Source organism: Phyllobates terribilis, unplaced genomic scaffold, assembly GCF_046119375.1.
Source record: "Phyllobates terribilis strain yellow unplaced genomic scaffold, ASM4611937v1 Scaffold_1__5_contigs__length_1240528914, whole genome shotgun sequence".
NCBI classification, from domain to species: domain Eukaryota; kingdom Metazoa; phylum Chordata; class Amphibia; order Anura; family Dendrobatidae; genus Phyllobates; species Phyllobates terribilis.
Genome location: NW_027362761.1, coordinates 16,903,780 through 16,923,450, shown reverse-complemented (window position 1 = coordinate 16,923,450; position 19,671 = coordinate 16,903,780). Strand labels below are relative to the sequence as shown.

At 41.5% G+C, this 19,671-nt stretch overlaps 1 protein-coding gene across 1 annotated transcript in view; it reads left to right on the top strand.

Moving 5' to 3' along the window:
* MED26 (mediator complex subunit 26) overlaps positions 1-14,636 on the top strand; it is a 68,919-nt gene extending 54,283 nt beyond the window's left edge. Inside the window, exons 2-3 of the mRNA XM_073655542.1 lie at positions 4,154-4,228; positions 11,113-14,636. Coding sequence (XP_073511643.1) covers positions 4,154-4,228; positions 11,113-12,774 — 1,737 coding nt within the window. The 3' untranslated portion in view covers positions 12,775-14,636. The remainder of the gene's footprint in view (positions 1-4,153; positions 4,229-11,112) is intronic.
* The last annotated feature ends 5,035 nt before the right edge of the window (positions 14,637-19,671 follow it).

The following is a 19,671-nucleotide window of genomic DNA, read 5'->3' as shown; positions in this document are numbered from 1 at the left end:
TTCCATGCACACGGTCAAGCAGTCCAGTGCCAGAGGCAGCAAAGCAACCCCAAAACATCAGGGAACCTCCGTCATGTTTGACTGTAGGGACCGTGTTCTTTTCTTTGAATGCCTCTTTTTTTTTTTCCTGTACACTCTATGTTGATGCTTTTTCCCAAAAAGCTCTACTTTTGTCTCATCTGACCAGAGAACATTCTTCCAAAATGTTTTAGGCTTTCTCAGGTGAGTTTTGGCAAACTCCAGCCTGGCTTTTTTATGTCTCTGGGTAAGACGTGGGGTCTTACTGGGTATCCTACCATACAGTCCCTTTTCATTCAGACGCCGACGGATAGTACGGGTTGACACTGTTGTACCCTCGGACTGCAGGGCAGCTTGAACTTGTTTGGATATTAGTTGAGGTTCTTTATCCACCATCCGCACAATCTTGCGTTGAAATCTCTCGTCAATTTTTCTTTTCCGTCCACATCTAGGGAGGTTAGCCACAGTGCCATGGGCTTTAAACTTCTTGATGACACTGCGCACGGAAGACACAGGAACATTCAGGTCTTTGGAGATGGACTTGTAGCCTTGAGATTCCTCATGCTTCCTCACAATTTGGTTTCTCAAGTCCTCAGACAGTTCTTTGGTCTTCTTTCTTTTCTCCATGCTCAATGTGGTACACACAAGGACACAGGACAAAGGTTGAGTCAACTTTAATCCATGTTAACTGGCTGCATGTGTGATTTAGTTATTGCCAACACCTGTTAGGTGCCACAGGTAAGTTACAGGAGCTGTTAATTACACGAATTAGAGAAGCATCACATGATTTTTCAAACAGTGCCAATACTTTTGTCCACTCCCTTTTTTAGGTTTGGTGTGGAATTATATCCAATTTGGCTTTAGGACAATTCTTTTTGTGTTTTTTCATTGAAGACAAATTAAATGAAGATAATACCAAAGAATTTGTGATTGCAATCAATTTCAGGAAGAAACTGAGTATTATCTGACAGAATTGCAGGGGTGCCAATACTTTTGGCCACCACTGTATATATACACACTCACCCACAGCCTGCTATATAAATACTGATACAAGGAGGAGTGGTGTCTGCAGCAGCATGCACAGGATCAGTGTGAGCTCTAGCTGAATGAAGCCATGCCCACTCATCAGTTTCCAGAACTTGGGGAGATTTTGATGTGACATCACAGGAAGTCAGGGGATTCCCTGACAAAGATTGTGGCCTGAAGAGCAGCATGGACTACAGAAAAGTTTGGGACAGCAAAGTATTTAGTAAAGAGCGTATGTATATATGGCAGTTTGTTTGCATGAAAGGGACTTGTAGAGTAGTGGCCATCCCCTTTAAGCATTTTTGCAATTGGGTGATGTGCTTATAAAGAATAAAATGCTGTGAAGAAATTGGTCGGGAATAGTTTAACTAAGACAGGGGTGGGGAACGTTATTTCTGCCAAGGGCCATTTGGATATTTAAATCATCCTTCGGTGCTAACTCTGCCCACAAAGTCCATCCTGGCGCTGGCACTGGTGTCAGGACGTAATCTTTCATTGCACGTCCCCACCATTCAGTAGTGAACACTGTGTGTGCCGGCTCACAGAGCAAGAAGAAATTAAAAGGCTGGCAGCCCAAGTACTGAGGTCCCCAGGAATCTTCCTGGGGTCTGGATAAAAGATCATCAAGTGCTGTGAATGGCTTGTGGGCCTGAGGTTCCCCACCCCTGACTGAAGACATTGGCAGAGCTTTCAGTCTGTAGGACATGGTTTACTTTCACACTTTGGTCAGCCCTTGAGTTGATCAGGTATTGTTCAATTTCACACCTTGGCCAATGCTTACTTTGCACACATCACTAATTTAATTAAACTGCACTAATCCTAATTAAATTGTACTAATCGTAAACTGCCATTCTCATTGATAAGACCTAGACATTATGGTTTAAACTTGGGAAAATCACAAAGATAAATGTGTTTCACATACTGCTGCACCTGCTTTTTGTCACTAAAAACGCAGCAAAACCTGATACTTGCGTTTTTGTGTTTTTTGCTGCGTTTTTGCACGTACTCATTGCTTTCTATGGGTGAAAAAAAATGCTGCAAAAACGCTGAAAAGTGACATGCTGCAGTTATCTAAAATGCAGCAATTTTCCAATTCAGAATTCAGTCAGGAAAAAAGATCAACGTGTGTGCATGAGATTTCTGAACTCTCACAGCTTTTGTTGGTACTGTAAAACGCAGCTTAAACTATGCATACATTTTCATAAACGTCTTTAAAAAAGAAAAAACACATCCGCAACGTGTGTACATTGCCTTATACACCTGGGCACCTGTTTAGACCTGCCAAAGAAAACCTAGAGGAATCCTTCATGGACCCCGTGTTTTGGTTTTTTCCTTGCATGTTGTGCTATTTCTCAGTTTGTACCATTGTCGTCAATAGATTGGCAGTGTTTGTTCACAGGATTGTGTAGGAACGGAAATGATTCTTACAAGAGGTCCTAAAAAGAACTTGCACAAGTGAAAGTCCAAAGGTCTGAATTTCCTTATCTGCTCTGCTTGGAACAGACATGGATATCTTCAGAATTGTGGACGGTATAGCTATCAACGCACCGAATGCTGCATTGGGCCTCATTCATATATCCATGTACCTACTATAATCTATGGTGCTATTCACACGGCCGTGTTTTTTCACAGAACGTCTGTCCATGCGAAACACATGGAGACATGTCTGTTTTTTCTGATAACATGGATGACCAGGGCCAATACAAGTCTGTGGGTTTATGAAAAACATGGATGGCATCAGTGTGGAGTCTGTGTGCTGTACATATTTAACATTGCAAAGTATAGGAGAACTTAGTCATTTTTATTCATTTATGAAAAACATGGGTGACCCAATAATGGTGGTAATGGGGACACGGATACAAAACACTGATGGCACTGGAACCATTTATTTCACATATATGGACATGTGAATGAGGCCTTATAGGAAATGAGTCATCTGAAAATAACCCTTTGTTAAATCAGGCTTGTTCATTTACTCGACATTGGGGGACACCTTGTTTTGGATTTATGAATGGGACCGCTGGAGATAGCAGAGCGCTGCACTCGGCTGTTTCCTGCACTCTCATTGAGAGTGAGTGGTGCAGAAGATGCATTGTATTAACCTCTGACATTATCACAGGCCTGTTCTCAGGTTGGTAGGGTCCCAGCTGTCAAACCACCAGCAACCTGGAATTTATCCCCTATCAATAGCGGGTAATTCCTAATCTTGCTAAATGCCTGTTAATTGTAAAATGTTCTTTTCATTCATGAATTGAGCATAGAATGAAGATGTTGCTTATATTTTGCAATTGACATAGCCTGCTGGAATCTTGGTTTCCAACTGGCTGTAATTACTGATTAAGGCATCAGATCTATAGTAATTTTAGCTTCTTATAGGGAAAGGAACTCTTTAGAGGACCACTGTGAAAGGTGCGCTTCTTAATAGCAACAGCACCACCTTTTGACTTGGCGCCACATCTTTCACATGTGTGCAATTCGTATATCTGAAGCAGGTCAGAGTTCATGACCGAAACCTTATTTTGGATTGCTTGCAAAATGGGATATATTACTTCAGTGCCAAGTTACTTTTATCCCTTTTCACAATTGTTTTTTTTGCACTTTAATTTTTTCTACCCTTGTTCCAAGAGCCAGGACTAGAGCAGTATCTGCCTTTTGTATGCCATTCACCTACTTTCAACAAAACATATTGGGCAGGGGTTAAATCGTTTGTTTTGTTGATTCCAATCTCACGGGTGCTATTAATGGAGAGTTGGGGGCACACATGGCTCTTTACAAACACTTTAATGGTTGTTTCAAAAACCATGAATACTCTTGCTGAATGGAGGGAGCTGCATATGCTCAGACATTTCTTCATTAAAAGCGGCTGTGGCACTAGCTAGGACAGGGTCGAGGGCTATTCTTGATATGCCATAAAAATCAAAGCTGCAATTAACCATAGAAGAATGAAAAACAATGCCTTCTTTATGTCTTATAGCAGTCTGTACTAGCAATGATTGATTAGACTATTTCTCCAACACTGAATTTCCACATCACTTGCATTGTATTTCAATCAACTACTGTTTTGTGTTTTCTAAAATCCATGAATTGACTTCAGAATTTCTCTCTGCAGATACTTAACATGGTGGCTGTGTTAGAAGTGATCTCCAGCTTGGAGAAGTATCCTATTACCAAAGAGGCACTGGAGGTAGGTGTGGTATTTTTGGTAACTAACTAGTGGACCACTTGGTTTAAAATGTCCAGGCTGTCCGCATATATCGGTGCCAGGATATTTAAGAATGTCCTTGAAGAGTGAGCAGCTGCAGTAGCTATGAGCCTCTGGCAGAAAGCAGACACAGTTTATTACCATCTCTGCCTTCATGATCACTGTATACATAGCACTGCATGGACAATGTGTATACAAAACTGTATAGCAGTATCAGCCTGCCCTAGTGATCACATGATTAAGTGTCCTGGAGTTCCCAGAGCAAAGCAATCGCTATGCCTAACCACTGTTTACAAATATATTATGAAGTTTACTACCTTCAATTGTGCGGTGACTGTTTTTGGGGGGTTTTTTTGTATTTTTTTTTTTTTTCAAAAAACAAACTGTATGACTGTAAATTTAAACAGCTCCCCTGGTGCTGCTAACTTTAACATCAGGAGAACAGTAAAACTACAAAAATGTCAGGAGTATAGCACCCAGAGTAAAACTGAATAAATCTGAGAAAATTAAAAACAAGTAAAAGGAGAATGTCCAACAGAGGCTGAGTACACACAGGGAGCCATTGACAAGGTAGTAACAGCTGCCATCAAGCACAAAGCAAAAATAAACACACACACACACACACACACACACACACACACACACACACACACACACACACACACACACACACACACGTTCCTATCAGGATGCCTGGAGGAAGTGGGGAGCAAACCTTGTTGCGCACGCTGGAGGTCACTGGAGCTGAAGTCACAGTGACTCCCTGGCGCCTGGGCACTAGACCACTACAGGGAAAAATGGGGCCGGTAGCAAAAAAAAAAAAGCTCGCCGTGTGTTAGAGGCACTTTGCGCATGCGCGGGATGTGACCGAGAAGAGTACACGTCACAGGGCCCTGTGACATGAGGGGGAGGGGAGGAATATGGAAATTGATTAGTTTGGCGGGATTTCTTAGCGTTCCCTCGACGGAAACCATGTGAAAACTGAATTGATAAAAAACAATTTCAAAGAAAGCAAACCTCTAATATGGGATATAGAAATGTAAATCTATACATACCTGTATCACCTGTGTGCCCATATTAAAGGTCTAATAAGTCCCAGGTGGTGACAAATTCCCTTTAAGCAAGTTGATAATGAAATGATCTCTAAAAGGTTTAAAATTAAAGAGGACACATTTCCTTTATTTTTTTTGAGCAGTGTATTTTTTGGCTTAAAATGCAAAAGGAACATTTTAAATACCACATCCTAGATATCACTGAATGAAATATTCCAGTTGCAAATCTTAATTCATTACATAGTGTAATGTGTTGAGAACAATAAAACATGATCAATGAAAATCAAAGTTAATATCCCATGGAGGTCTGGATTTGGAATGATACTCAAAATCAAAGTGGAAAATCAAATTACAGGCTCATCCAACTTCAGTGGAAATGCCTCAAGACAAGGAATAATGCTCAGTAGTGTGTGGCCTCCATGTGCCTTTATGACCTCCCTACAATGCCTGGGCATGCTCCTGATAAGGCGGCGCATGTCTCCTGAGGGATCTTCTCCCAGACCTGGATTAACGCATCAGTCAACTCCTTGACCGTCTGGTCTGCATCGTTGGTGGATGGAACCAGATCTCCTCGATTGGATTCAGGTCTGGGGAACAGGCCAGTCCAAACCATCAATGCCTTCATCATGCAGGAACTGCTGACACATTATCATGCATCAGAAGGAACCCAGGGCCCACTGCACCTGCATTTGGTCTCACAATGTATCTTAGAATCTCAACCCGTTACCTAATGGCAGTCAAGGTATCTCTGGCTAGCACATGGAGGGCTTTGCGGCCCTCCAAAGAAATGCCTCCTCACACCATTACTGACCCACTGCCAAACCGGTCATACTGGAGGATGTTGCAGGCATCAGAACGTTTTCCATGGCGTCTCCAGACTGTCACGTCTGTCAAATGTGCTCAGTGTGAACCTGCTCTCATCCGTGAAGAGCACAGGGCCCCAATATGGAATCTGCCAATCGCATTGACTTGTGGACGTCGGGGCTTCATACCACTCTGTCTGTTTCTGACAGTTTGAGCAGACACCTGGATGTTGGTGGCCTGCTGGAGGTCATTTTTCTGGGCTCTGACACTGCTCCTCCTGTTCCATGCTACTGTACCTCTAGGGATGAGAGCAATGACAAAATGCAAAAGTGACCAAAACAACAGCTAAAAAGGATGAGAACAGGGAAATGGTCTGTGGTCACCACCTGCAGAACCACTCCTTTATAGGGGGTATCTTGCTAATTACCTGACATTTCTACCAGTTGTTTGTTCCATTTGCACAACAGCAGGAGAAATTGATTCACAATCAGTGTTTCTTCATAACTGGACTGGTAGATTTTACAGAAATGTGATTGACCTGGCGTTACATTGTGTTGTTTAAGTGTTCCCTTTCATTTTTTTGAGCTGTGTGTGTATGTACCGTATTTTTCGGACTTAAAGCCTCGCCACTGCACAGCCGCTCTGCCTCACAGCTGCACTGCCGCTCTGCTGCATCTTCTCTGCAATCCTGATAAACCACCACCGCAAGTATCCGGTAAGATTCGGACTAAAAGACGCACCCCCCATTTTCCTCCCAAATATGGGGGGGGGGGTGAGTCTTATGGTCCTAAAAATACGGCATATGTGTGTATATTGTCATTTTTTACATTTTAAAAGTTACAAAAAGGAAAATGGGCCCATGCAAAAGTTTGAGCACCCTTGGAGCTTTGTGTGCTCAGATTACTTTGACCAAGGTTTCAGACCTTAATTAGCCTTTTGGGGTTATGGCTTCTTCACTTCCATTGTTAGGAAAGGCCTGGTGATGCAGATTTCCCAACTTTATAAAAACCCAGGATTGCTAGAGAGGCAAATCAGAACCCCTCGCTTAACTGCAAAAGACCTTCAGAAAGATTTAGCAGACTCTGGAGTTGTGGTACATTGTGCAGGTGTCTCTGAACAGTAGAACAAATATGGTCTTCATGGAAGGGTCGTCAGAAGAAAACTTCTCCTGCGTCCTTACCATAAAATTCAGCTGGATAAGTTTGCAAAAGAGCATTTAAACAAGCCTGATGCATTTTGGAAGCAAGTCATGTGGACAGATGAGGTTAAAATAGAACTCTTTGGCCATAATGATCCAAGGTATGTGTGGAGAAAAAGGGCCCAGAATTTCAGTAAAAGAACATCTTACCAACCATTAAGCATGGGGGTGGATCAAACGGAAGAATGAATTCAATGAAAGTTCAACAAATTCTTGATGCAAACATAACACCATCTATAAAAAAAGTTGAAGTTGAAAGGCGGATGAATTCTACAAATGGATAATGATCCTAAACACACGTCAAAATCCACAATAGACTACCTCAAAAAGCTGAAGGTTTTACAATGGCTTTCACAGTCCCCTGATCTGAACATTATTGAAAATCTGTGGCTAGACCTTAAAATAGCAGTGCATGCAAGACGACCCAGGAATCTGACAGAACTGAAAGAATTTTCCAAGGAAGAATGGATAAAAATCCCTCAAACAAGAGTTGAAAGACTCTTGTCTGGCTACAAAAAGCATTTACAAGATGTGATACTTTCAAAAAAGGGTGGTACTAGCTATAATTTTTTTTTTTTTTTTAAACTTTTCACTGGTTTTAATAGTTTACATGGAGACTAGAAGCTGCGATCAACACATCACACATAGCATCCCAGCATTGACAACCACAGGGGTCTCCTGCAGACCCCAGGTTGTCATGCCAACCCATTGGTGACCTGTGGTCTCTGATGGGCCCCCTCATCAGTGCAAAGCAAAAAGTCTGATTTGGCTGAGTGAGAGGCCTCTGATGGAGGTTTAAGTGGGAACATTTCTTGTTGAAAGTGTCAAGCTGATGTAAGGAGATTTATAGACCATGCTCTTCTAGGAATATAATAAATATGAAAATTGTCTCTAAAGCGAGGAAGAGGACATGGCATTTAGTGCCACCTATTGAAAGTGCCTAATCTAACTGTCAGTATTGACCCTTTAACAAATTTTGTCACATGATGCTGACTTTTATGATGGCTGCATCCAATAGGTGACAAGCCTTCAAATACTCTTCAACTTAAGACATTTTTCATATTGAATTTCACAAAGGAGCATTGCATGGCCTTTTAAAGGGAACCCTGTCACCAGTTTTTCCAATTAGAACTTAGTTACCACCTTTTCAGCCCCATGTGACAGCATTCTATAATGCTACACATATGACTCAAATTCGCCCTGCAAGGCAAAAAAAAACAACCTTTCATTATACTCGCCTATGGGGCGGTCCGATGGGCGTTGCTGGTCTTGGTCCAGTGCCTTCTCTCTTTTTTTGATCTTTTGATGCCATCCTCCTTCTGTGCTTCATGTGGATGACGCAATCTACTTCATCCACAAGGTGTTCCCCTTTGCGCTTCTGTGCAGGCACAGTCCTCTCTGCCCTCCCGAGAGTAGAATAAAGTACTGCAGTGCGCATGTGCCAGGAAAGGTCAATAGAGCCAGCGTATATGTGCTGCAGTACGCTGCTCTGCCCCCGGCAGAGTGTACTGGAGAGCTGGGAAAAAATTCCAAGTGCAGTGAAATTGCAAAAAAAAAAAAAGGCCAATTCCACAATTGTTTTTTTGGGCTTTAATTTACAATGTTCACTATATCGGAAAACTGATCTGGCAATGTGATTCCCTCAGTACGGGTATGCAGATACCAAACGTATAGTTTATTTTTTATTTAAGTGGTGAAAAATAACTATGAAATTTATTTTTGCATTTTTGTCGCCAGTTTTTTCGAGACCCATTTTTTGGGGCTGGTTTATGACTTGTTTTTTGCTCAATATTTTGGGCTAGATGAAATGTTTTGATCACCTTATTGCAATGTTGCGTCGGCCAGAAAAAAAACAAATTCTGGTGTTTCGATTTTTTTTTTTTTTTTAATCTTCATACACGGTTTACCGATCGGATCATTTATTTTATGTTTTGATACATCGTACATTTCTGAGCACAGCAATACCAAATGTGTTTCTTTAATTGTTTTACCATTTACAATGGGGCAAAAGGGGCTGATTTGAACTTATTTTTTTCTTCCTATTTTTAAACTCTACACACACACACACACACACACACACACACACACACACACACACACACACACACACACACACACACACACACACACACTTTTTACAGTATTTATTATTCCCATTAGGAGACTTGAAGCTGCAATCATCTGATCACCTGTGCTATACATAGTGATTTCTGCTATATGTAGCAGTACTGAAACCCTGCTATCTCCTATGAACACCGGCCGAGAGCTCCATATCGTATAATAGGCCCCCCACCAAAGTACTCCATATCGTGTAATAGGCCCCAGATGAAAAAAAAAAAAAATTATCGCCTCAGCCCACTCCCGCGCTGCTCCGGTCTCTTCATGGTGTCTTCAGATCCTCTGCATATCTCTGTACAGCGGGCACATTGTAATGACATCATTGTGCCCACTGCGCTGAGACATCGTACGAGCGGGTTAATGACGCTCCTTCTTCCATCATTGCTTTCAACTGTATCTGCATCTAGGATGCCGATATATAGTTGAAAGTGCGATGCCGGGTGGGGGACCGGCCTGGCTGTGCAGTCCAAATATACTCGGGGGACCTGCCTGGCTTTGTGGGCAAAATATTCTCTTGCGGGCCAGAGTTTGACATGTGTGATGTAGAGGGATGTGGTGTGACCTATATCAAATATCCCTCTTGGATGGAAAAGACAAGTCCTATGCATAGCTTGATGAATGGTATATTACTCGAAATGTTGCTAGACTTTACTTTGTGGTGTAATCTTTTTGATATGAGGGATGAAAAATAAAAAGCATTCAAAAACATTACTTTTTGTGCTGGAGTCCTGTATAAGAATGACATTTAAGGTCACATTGAGTATTGTCTAATAATAATGCAACTGTATAAAAGTTTTCGTAGGTCCTCCTACAATTCAAATCCTGAATGTAAATTTAAATTTTCCTTTAGCTAAAAGCAAGAAGTGATTTTTAAAGTGGAGAGTTGGGGAAAGTTGCAAAAGTCCTGTATTTAAAGGGGTATTCACAAGTTATGTCTTGAGCAGCACATAGCTCTGCAGTCTCCTTACTTTCTGGCTGCTGGGCACTTTTATTGACAATTGTGGTCAGTAGCTGTTACTGTTGCACATCTGTCATTGTTCTCAAGTGTGCACTGTTATCACTATATTTACACATAGAGAAAACAGGGCTTTTGAACAAGCACAGGGCTCAGGAAATGGAGAACAGGGATTAGGAGAACTGCTCTAGAAACTGAATTGGGGGTGTGATAGGTGGAGAATGGGGGCTGGTGATTTTACAGGACTGATAACTGGTCAGGAACTGAGAGGTGAGGGAGATGAGCTGCTAATTTTTCTAAAGAGACTGGGATCGTAGGAGTTAAATCCTCAGCCTGGAATGTAACTGCTACATATACTGGCCACCAGGCTCTGGTGGTCAGTCTCCTTGGAAACAAGCTGTACACTATGTAAAATAAAATCTATCCTAACAGGAGAATGAAAGCCAATAGAAAAACAAGTCAATTACAAGCTTGTCTTTTTTTCTTTTCTTCAAGTTGTTTAACTATAGCAATTTAATAACCTTAGAATACCTCTTTTGGATGGACATGAAGTGTACCATTAATCTTAATAGTCATTGGGACTCAACTGAGCTGCCAAGCAAGCATCCTGCACCTGTTCACCTTCAATGTTTGTTTTGGTGTAAGACTTGTATGGGAGAGACACTTTAGAGACTTTTCTGTTTAATGCAAATAAATACGGCAGGAGATTCTAATTTGTATGTATTTTTTTATTACACAGGAAACCAGATTGGGAAAATTAATCAATGATGTTCGAAAAAAGACCAGCAATGAGGATCTTGCTAAACGTGCAAAGAAACTTCTGCGCAGCTGGCAAAAGCTGATAGAGCCCGTGCAACAGAACGAACAATCAGCCAGGGGCACTCCAAATCAAACAGGTTCTGCCAATGGAGGTGGTACCCACAACTGTAAGGGAGAGTTAACTCCTGCCGTACTTCTGAGTGGAAAACCTGTTCAAGACCTTAAAGTCCGTAATGATATCCAGAAGGCACATTCTCCCAAGGCTGAAAAGTTAGCTAATAGAAAGAGAAAGGGGGATCTTAGAGATGGTACCCAGGGGCCTGCTAACAAGGTGGCCAAATCTAGTCATGAACTGTTTCCTAACTCCTCACCTCTACCTACGAATGGCATCGGTGGCAGTCCCCCTGAAATCCTGCTTAGTCCGCTTGATGGCAACACACAGACTAACCGACTAGACACTGAGAATGATAAACATGGTAAAATCCCTGTAAATGCTGTCCGGCCTCATACCAACTCTCCTGGACTTGTAAAACACCCAAGCACTTCCTCTTTGTTAAAAGCGGCTGTCCTGCAGCAACACAGTGCGGCGTTAGAAGATGCCCATTCTCATCAGCCACGTAGTCCCCGCTGTTCCTCTTTCAGCCCTCGTGGTACTAGAGCAGAGCTAGTGCCACGGCAGCACACCACATATGCACCAAAGGGTTCTGCGCCCAGCCCCTCTCAAAGGCTGCCTGGTGTGGACACTGCACATACACCCTCTTATGAATCCCCTGGGCACCCTGCTACACTTCCTGCCATAGCAAAAAGACTTGAGTCTCCCAGAAGAGAAATGGCTATCTCTTCACCTCACGGGTCAGTGGAGCAACCACTCCATGGTGACTGGCACAACCAGCAGTCTCCCAGGATAACACAACAGCACACGCCACGGAGCAGTCAGCCGCATGTGGACCTTCAAACACCGCGCACTGGCTTTTCACCAGAGCCCTCCAAAATCGACAGCGACGATGCTGCTTCAGGCTCAGACAGTCGAAAGAAAAAGAAATCCCGTAATCGGGGTGAACAAGAAGGGTATTCTACAGATAGCAAACAGACACGAGTTAAAAAGGATCGAAAGTTAAAATTTGATTTTATGACTGGGCAAATAAAACCTTTGACACACAAAGATCCAACTCAGAATGAGAGTTCAGCCCCCTCAGAACAGCACAGGACTGAGACAGACAAACAAGACCCCAAATTCGGTCTGCCAAGTCCTTTTGAGCAGACAAACTGGAAGGAATTGTCTCGAAATGAGATCATCCAGTCCTATCTCAACCGGCAGAGCAGCTTGTTGTCTTCCTCTGGTGTACATACGCAGAGTGCACATTATTATATGTCTGAATACTTAAAACAGGAGGAATGCACTAAGCGAGAAGCTAGAAAAACTCATGTTTTAGTGCCACTTGCCCTCCCTAGTGACCTGCCTGGAAAAACCAGGGAAGTAACTAGTGCTGACTTAGAAAGACTACATGAACAACATTGGCCTGGTGTCAATGGCTGTCACGATACACAGGGCAATTGGTATGATTGGACGCAGTGCATCTCCTTGGATCCTCATGGTGATGATGGTAGATTAAACATCTTGCCTTATGTCTGCCTAGACTGATCACCTGTTCCAAATCTGCTTTCTCATATCTGCAGTTTTCACTGCAAACCATGGGTCGTTTGCCGACCACTGCTCTATATGGAAGATTTAAATGAGAGAGGAATTCCCTGTGTCAGGGGATGTGGAGTGTGGAGTTGTAGAGCGCCTGGAAGAGGAGAAGCTTTGTGTCCACTACATCCTGGGAATTGCCTTCCCTGCCAGGGCTCCACCTACGTCTGCTACACCCGTTCTTTTGTGCTAAATGCTGCTACCGGTTTACTAAAAGGATTCAAGAAGGGGGTTCGGAAATGCAATGGAAGGGTGTGCAAGAGGGGCCTAAGTTTGGAGCTTTGAAACTCCTATAGCGAGTCGGCTGTAATAAAAAAAAAAGAGAAAAATATGTGAAAAATTTCAAGTGTTAAGTTCAAATCTACCCTTTCAAATGCAAAAAAATGAATTTTCCGGTACCTAATAAAGGGCTGGAATAAAACAAAAAATATATATATATATGAGACAGGTACCTAAAACTTATGTGAAAGAGGGTTTAATTAAGTTGAGAATAAGTTACTATAACAGAGTATGCGTTTATTTATTTGAACTTTTTTCTTTGTAAATTTTTTTTTCTTCAGATTTTATTTCCATTTAAATGAATTGACAAAGTGTCCCAAGTAGAGGCACAAAATCAAGTGTTCAGTTCCAAGCATCACAACTGGTCCCTTGTGTCTTGGGCAGGGGAAGAGTCTTAAAATCATTCATTCCCCCCTTCCCATTAAGTTTTTTTTATTTTCCTTTTTAAAGATGATTTGTATTAATCTCACAGCCTCCTGTATTTGTGATGAACTGATCCCTAAGCTGCTGCTATTCACTGTTTAAAAGCCCGATACTGACTCAAAATTTGGTATTGACTCTTGTTTTAAAAGCACATTTTATTACTTTATTTTCAGTGTTTTCAAGTCCTTTCCTCTGTCACGTCAGGTTTTTCAAATGACCCTCACCTCCAAATCTTCAAGGTGACGGACGGTGCTAACAGCTTTTAAATTGTCCAGACACAATACAGAGAAGGCTGGTTTGTATGCTAGGAAAACAAAAAACACAAAAAAACCTTAAAACTACTTGCTATCATTCCTTTTAGATGTAATCTGCCTTATGGGATCTCCATTATAAACGTGTTTTTTTTTTTTTTTTTTTTGTTTTGCTTTTTTTTTCCTCCCCTGTTTTTTGGTTTTTTTTTTTCAAAAAATAAAACTAAAAAAAGAAAAAACAAAAGCCTTAGTTGAATGTACAGTAAGACTTCTGTATTTCTGATATGCAGAAGAGGGCAAATTTGCTAACCTTGGTCCTATGAGTGGACAAATTGTGATATAAATGTGGAAACCATAATAAAAAAAAAATACAAATTGTGTATAGTTTGGCCTTATTGAAGAGGGACCTGGAAATAATAAAATGGACGTATAAGTCCCACATGTTGCTTTTTAAGTATAAAAAATAAGTGTGGTTACCAAAAACAGACATACTAAAGAGGATGCCAAATGTAGACAGGTACTTGCAGAATGTTTTATGCTTTTACTATACAAATACATGTTTGTGGTAAGAAAGATTTGATGTGACCGGGCCATAATTGAACAGGTTTGATCCTTTGTAGATGGGTATCATTTTATTTTTTTTTCCATGATCACATGAAAAACATTTATCTTTGAAGGCCAGGTGTTTTAAAATGCTGTTTTCTTCTGACCTCAGAGCCTATTCCTATGAATTTAAAGGGTTGTTCGAAGCTAGCAGCACATTTCTTACTATATATTTTATTTAATCCCTTAGTGGCCACCAATAGGTCTTTTTACTGACCTTAGGTGTAAGAGAATAGTATTCGTCAACGGGTGAAAATGCGGCAGGTGTTGGCACCGACGGTGGTCGTTTAACCCCTTAGATGTTGCTGTCAATAGTGACTACGGCATCTAGATGGTTGCGTGTGGGAGCTCTTTAACCCCAATGGTTGGCATGGTCAAATAATGGCCTTATAGTATGCCAGCTATAGTGACCTGTTTAGACGTTGGCAACATTTAAGTGGTGAAAATTAAATATTTCATTCCTGTTATGCCACTTTGCATTAATTCCTGAAAAGCACCTGAAGGGTTAATAAACTACCTGACAACAGTTTTGGATATGTTGAGCAGTCTTGTTTTTATAATGATAAAACTGGAGAGACACAAAGCGCAACTAGGGTCTTATCTGATAACCAAGTGGTATAAAATATTATAGGTACACTCACCTGATGGGGTTGTGACGGTCACAACTCCTGTAGAAACATGTAAAGGCTGCAGCAGGGCCACCAAGGAGATACGTTGCAATAAATGAGGAATACTGTGTTTCAGAGTCTGCGTTGCCCAAGGTTCAAAGATACGATCACACACGAAGGTGAAGCATGAATGCGGTTTAACGCCTTTTAAGGTTTTCAAACCTCTTCATCAGGACCAAACAAAAACGTTGGAACGCGTTTACATAAACCGCATTCATGCTTCACCTTAGTGTGTGATTGTACCTTTGAGCCTTGGGCAACGCAGACTCTGAAACACAGTATTCCTCATTTATTGCAACTTTTTTTAAATGGTATCACTTTTGGGGGTTTTCCAATATATAGGTCCCCTCAGTCACTTCAAAACTAAATACCATATATACTCGAGTATAAGCCGAATCACCTAATTTTACCACAAAAAAATTGGAAAAGTTATTGACTCGAGTATAAGCCTAGGGTGGGAAATGCAGCAGCTACTGGTAAATTTCCCCATCCTGGTATGCATGGCCCCCTCATCCACCAATCCTGGTATGCATGGCCCCCTCATCCACCAATCCTGGTATGCATGGCCCCCTCATCCACCAATCCTGGTATGCATGGTCCCCTCATCCACCAATCCTGGTATGCATGGTCCCCTCATCCACCAATCCTGGTATGCATGGCCCTCCATCACTGCACACATGAAATAAATAAACCATTATACTCGCCTTCCTTCCCTCTGCTCCAGCGATGCGTCCTTAATATCGCACACTGTCAGTTAGCAATCCTGTGTGCCCGCTGCTAAAGAGAATGAATATTCCTCTCCACGCCCATGGAAGTGGGGAGGAGTGAATATTCATACTCTCTAATAGCAGGCAGCTGAGCTTCTGCAGGAGCCGGCGGCTGCGATTGACAGTGTGCGCTATTAAGGAGAATGAATATTCACTCCCCATTGGTGTGGGGAAGAGTGAATATTCATTCTCTTTAGTAGTGAGCACATGTGATCGCTGCAGCTGCTGGCTACTGCATGTGCCCTGCTCTTCCACAGCTCGAATGTAAATGGGACCCTCACTCCAGTACAAGCCGAGGATGGGGGGCTTTTTCCCCATAAAAAATGTTCTGAAAAAGTCTTATACGCGAGTATATATGGTAGGTCCCTAGGAAAATAAAATAAGTTTTGTAAATTTACTTGAAAAAAAAAAAAGAATTGCTGCTACAGTTTTAAAGCTTCTAACATCTTAACAAAATAAAATAACATTTTACAAATGATGCTGATGTAAAGCAGACATAGGGCAAATGTTAACTATTTTGTGTGGTGTGACTGTCTGGATTTAAGGGATAATCCTTCAAAGTTTGAAAGTTGCTAATTTGAAATTTGCCAAATTTCTGATATTTTGATAAACACAACAGATCAACGTACATTTACAATGTCACAGAAAAGCAATCTCAAAATCACTGGGATATGTTGAAACATGCTAGAGTTATTGCCACAAAGTGACATGTCAGATTTGAAAAATTTGGCCTGGTCACGAAGTGGTTAATTTAACAATCTAACCACTTTTCTGATTAGAGCTTTGAGGAGGCACCACACCTCTTCTGGCCCTGCATCTTCAGTCCACACTAATTCTGTCCCCGCCACCTCATTCACTGAAACTATATGTCATCAGGGGGCGATGACTGACAGCAGTGCTGCCCCCTGATGGCTACCCATTTCAGGGCAATGACAGAATCTGTGGGGCAGCACTGCTGTCAATCACCCTGCTTTTATCACCACTCTCTTACAACGTCTCCTATCTGTGAATGAGGCGGCAGGGACACAAATAATGTGGACTGAAGATGTGGGACAGTGGCAACAGAAGTGTGAAGGCGTGTTAGAAGCTGCACTCCTTTTTCCATCACCGCTTCTGAAGCGGGATGTCCGGGAACGGCTGTGAAAAAAAAAACTGTGGTAAGTGACCACCGCCCCCTGATGAATCTTCGTTTGAGAGCAAAAAAGGAAGCAGAGTGACAGCAGCCACAGCCCCTGGGTGATCTTTTTTAGAATACCCAGTGTATGATGGGAGACTCAAACAAATCATCCTTTGCAGAAAGAAAAAAAAAAACACAGCTAAACACCAAGTTAAAGAAGCCCTCCTCCCATCAAAATTGTTCTCTTAATATATTACGGCCATCATATTATATGGCACTGTGTACTTACAATTGCTCATTTTGCCTTTCTACCCAGTTAATTCTTCTGTTTTCCTTTAGGTCTGTAACATCATGTGATTAAAAACGGACTAGCTGAATCCTTCTATGCTCTATGTAGAAACAGGTCAGTTTTCCCTGTATGAGTCATCAGTCACTGCAAAAGGGGGGAGGAGGAAGGAGCTGGGCTAGGAGCTGAAGAGGGGGATGATAAATACAGGGACAAAAGACTTCCTGTTTTTTCATAGAACAGAGAAAAGAGAATTAGCTGGCTAGAAAGGCAAAATGAGCAATTGTAAGTACACAGTGCTATATAATATGATGGCCGTAATATATTAAAAATTCCATACTGTTCTCCCTCCTTTATTCGAAATATATTAGAAAAGGGGTTAGATTAGTCAATTGAATAGCTATATAGTATGAAATTCACTGTTAGATTCGGACCATCCCTTAACCCCTTAATGAACTTGGATTTTTCTGTTTTTGCGTTTTCATTTTTTGCTCCCCTTCCCAGAGCCAGAACTTTTTTAATTTTCGTTCAATATGGCCGTGTGAGGGCTTATTTTTTGCGGGACGAGTTGTACTTTTGAACGACATCACTGGTTTTACCATATCGTGTGATGGAAAACGGGAAAAAAATTCTAAGTGAGGTGAAATTGCAAAAAAAAATGCAATTCCACAGTTGGTTTTTGGTCCTTTTTTAACACTTTCACCGAATGTAAAACTGACCTGCCATCATTATTCTCCAGGTCATTACGAGTTTGTAGACACCAAACATGTATAGGTTCTTTTAAGTGGTCAAAAAAATATCCAAAGTTTGCTAAAAAAAAGCGCTATATTCCGAGACCTCTAGCGTCTCCATTTTGCGGGATCTGGGGCCGGGTGAGAACTTATTTTTTGCGCGCCGAGCTGACTTTTTTATTGATACCATTTTGGGGTAGATCCGATGTTTTGATTGCCCGTTATTGCATTTTATTGCAAGGTAGTGGTGACCAAAAAAACGTAATTCTGGCGTTTAGAATTTTTTTCTTGTTATGCTGTTTACCGATCGGATTAATTCTTTTTTTATATTGATCGGGCGATTCTGAACGCGGCGATACCAAATGTGTATGTGGTTTTTTAAATTTTTTTTATTTTCAATGGGGCGAAAGGGGGGTGATTTTAAACTTTTTTTTATATATTTTTTTTTATTTTAATATTTTTAAAAGCCTTTTTTTTTTTTTACACTTTCTGCTTGCTTCTATAGTCTCCATAGGAGACTAGAAGCAGCAGTTGTCTGATTGCTTCTACTTCATACAAGCGATGAGCAGATCACTTGTATGCAGCAGAAATGCTCACTTGCTATGAGTGCTGATCACTAGGTGGCGCTCATAGCAATTGAGACATGACAACCCTGGGTTGTCATGCCCACCATTGGTGACCCGCGATCAAGTGACGGGGTCACCGATGGGCGGGGCCTAGGACGTGCTTCCCAGAAGCTCGCGTTAAATGCCGCTGTCAGAGATTGACAGCGGCATTTAACTGGTTAACAGCTGCGGCTTGATCGCGATTCCACCCTCGGCCGTTGCGGGCACATGTCACCTGTAAGAATCAGCTGACATGTGCCTGGTTCAGCGCCGGAGCCCCTGCTGAACCGGCCTTTCCGACCTGGTGCGTACTATTACTGACCAGGTCAGAAAGGGGTTAAAGTTCATTTCCCTCTAAAGGAGACCGTTTCCATATATGAACAAAAATATTAGACTGTTTGGCTTAAGTGAAAAGTGTTCCTGTCAATATTTAACCCCTTTATGACCAGGCGCTTTTCTGTGTTTGTCCTTTTAAGGTTTTTCCTCCCCTTCTTCCAAGAGCATTATTTTTTAAACCCTTCATTAACATAGCCGTATGAGGGCTTGTTTTTTGCTGGAGGAGTTGTAGTTTTGAACTATACTATTAATTTCACTATATAATGCACTGAAAATGGGGGGGGGATCCAGATAAGATGTAATGTGGGGGGAGGCAAATGTTTTTTTGTTTTAACAATGTTCATTTTGCAGATTAAAAGAAAAATTGACAGTTTTCTGAGACTAGTAACTTTTTTTCTGTCGGTGAAGCTGCATCAGGGCTTATTTTTTTTTGCACACCAAGCTGATGTACAGTACAGACCAAAAGCATCAAGAGAATGCCAAGAGTGTGCAAAGCAGTCATCAAAGCAAAAGGTGGCTACTTTGAAGAACCTAGAATATAAGACATATTTTCAGTTGTTTCACACTTTTTTGTTAAGTATATAATTCCACATGTGTTAATTCATAGTTTTGATGCCTTCAGTGTGAATGTACAATTTGCATAGTCATGAAAATACAGAAAAATCTTTAAATGAGAAGGTGTGTCCAAACTTTTGGTCTGTACTGTATGCCCACATTTTATCGCTAAAAAAAAAAAGTTTCAAACCTTATTGCAATTCTGTGAAGAAAGTGTGGCAACCAAAA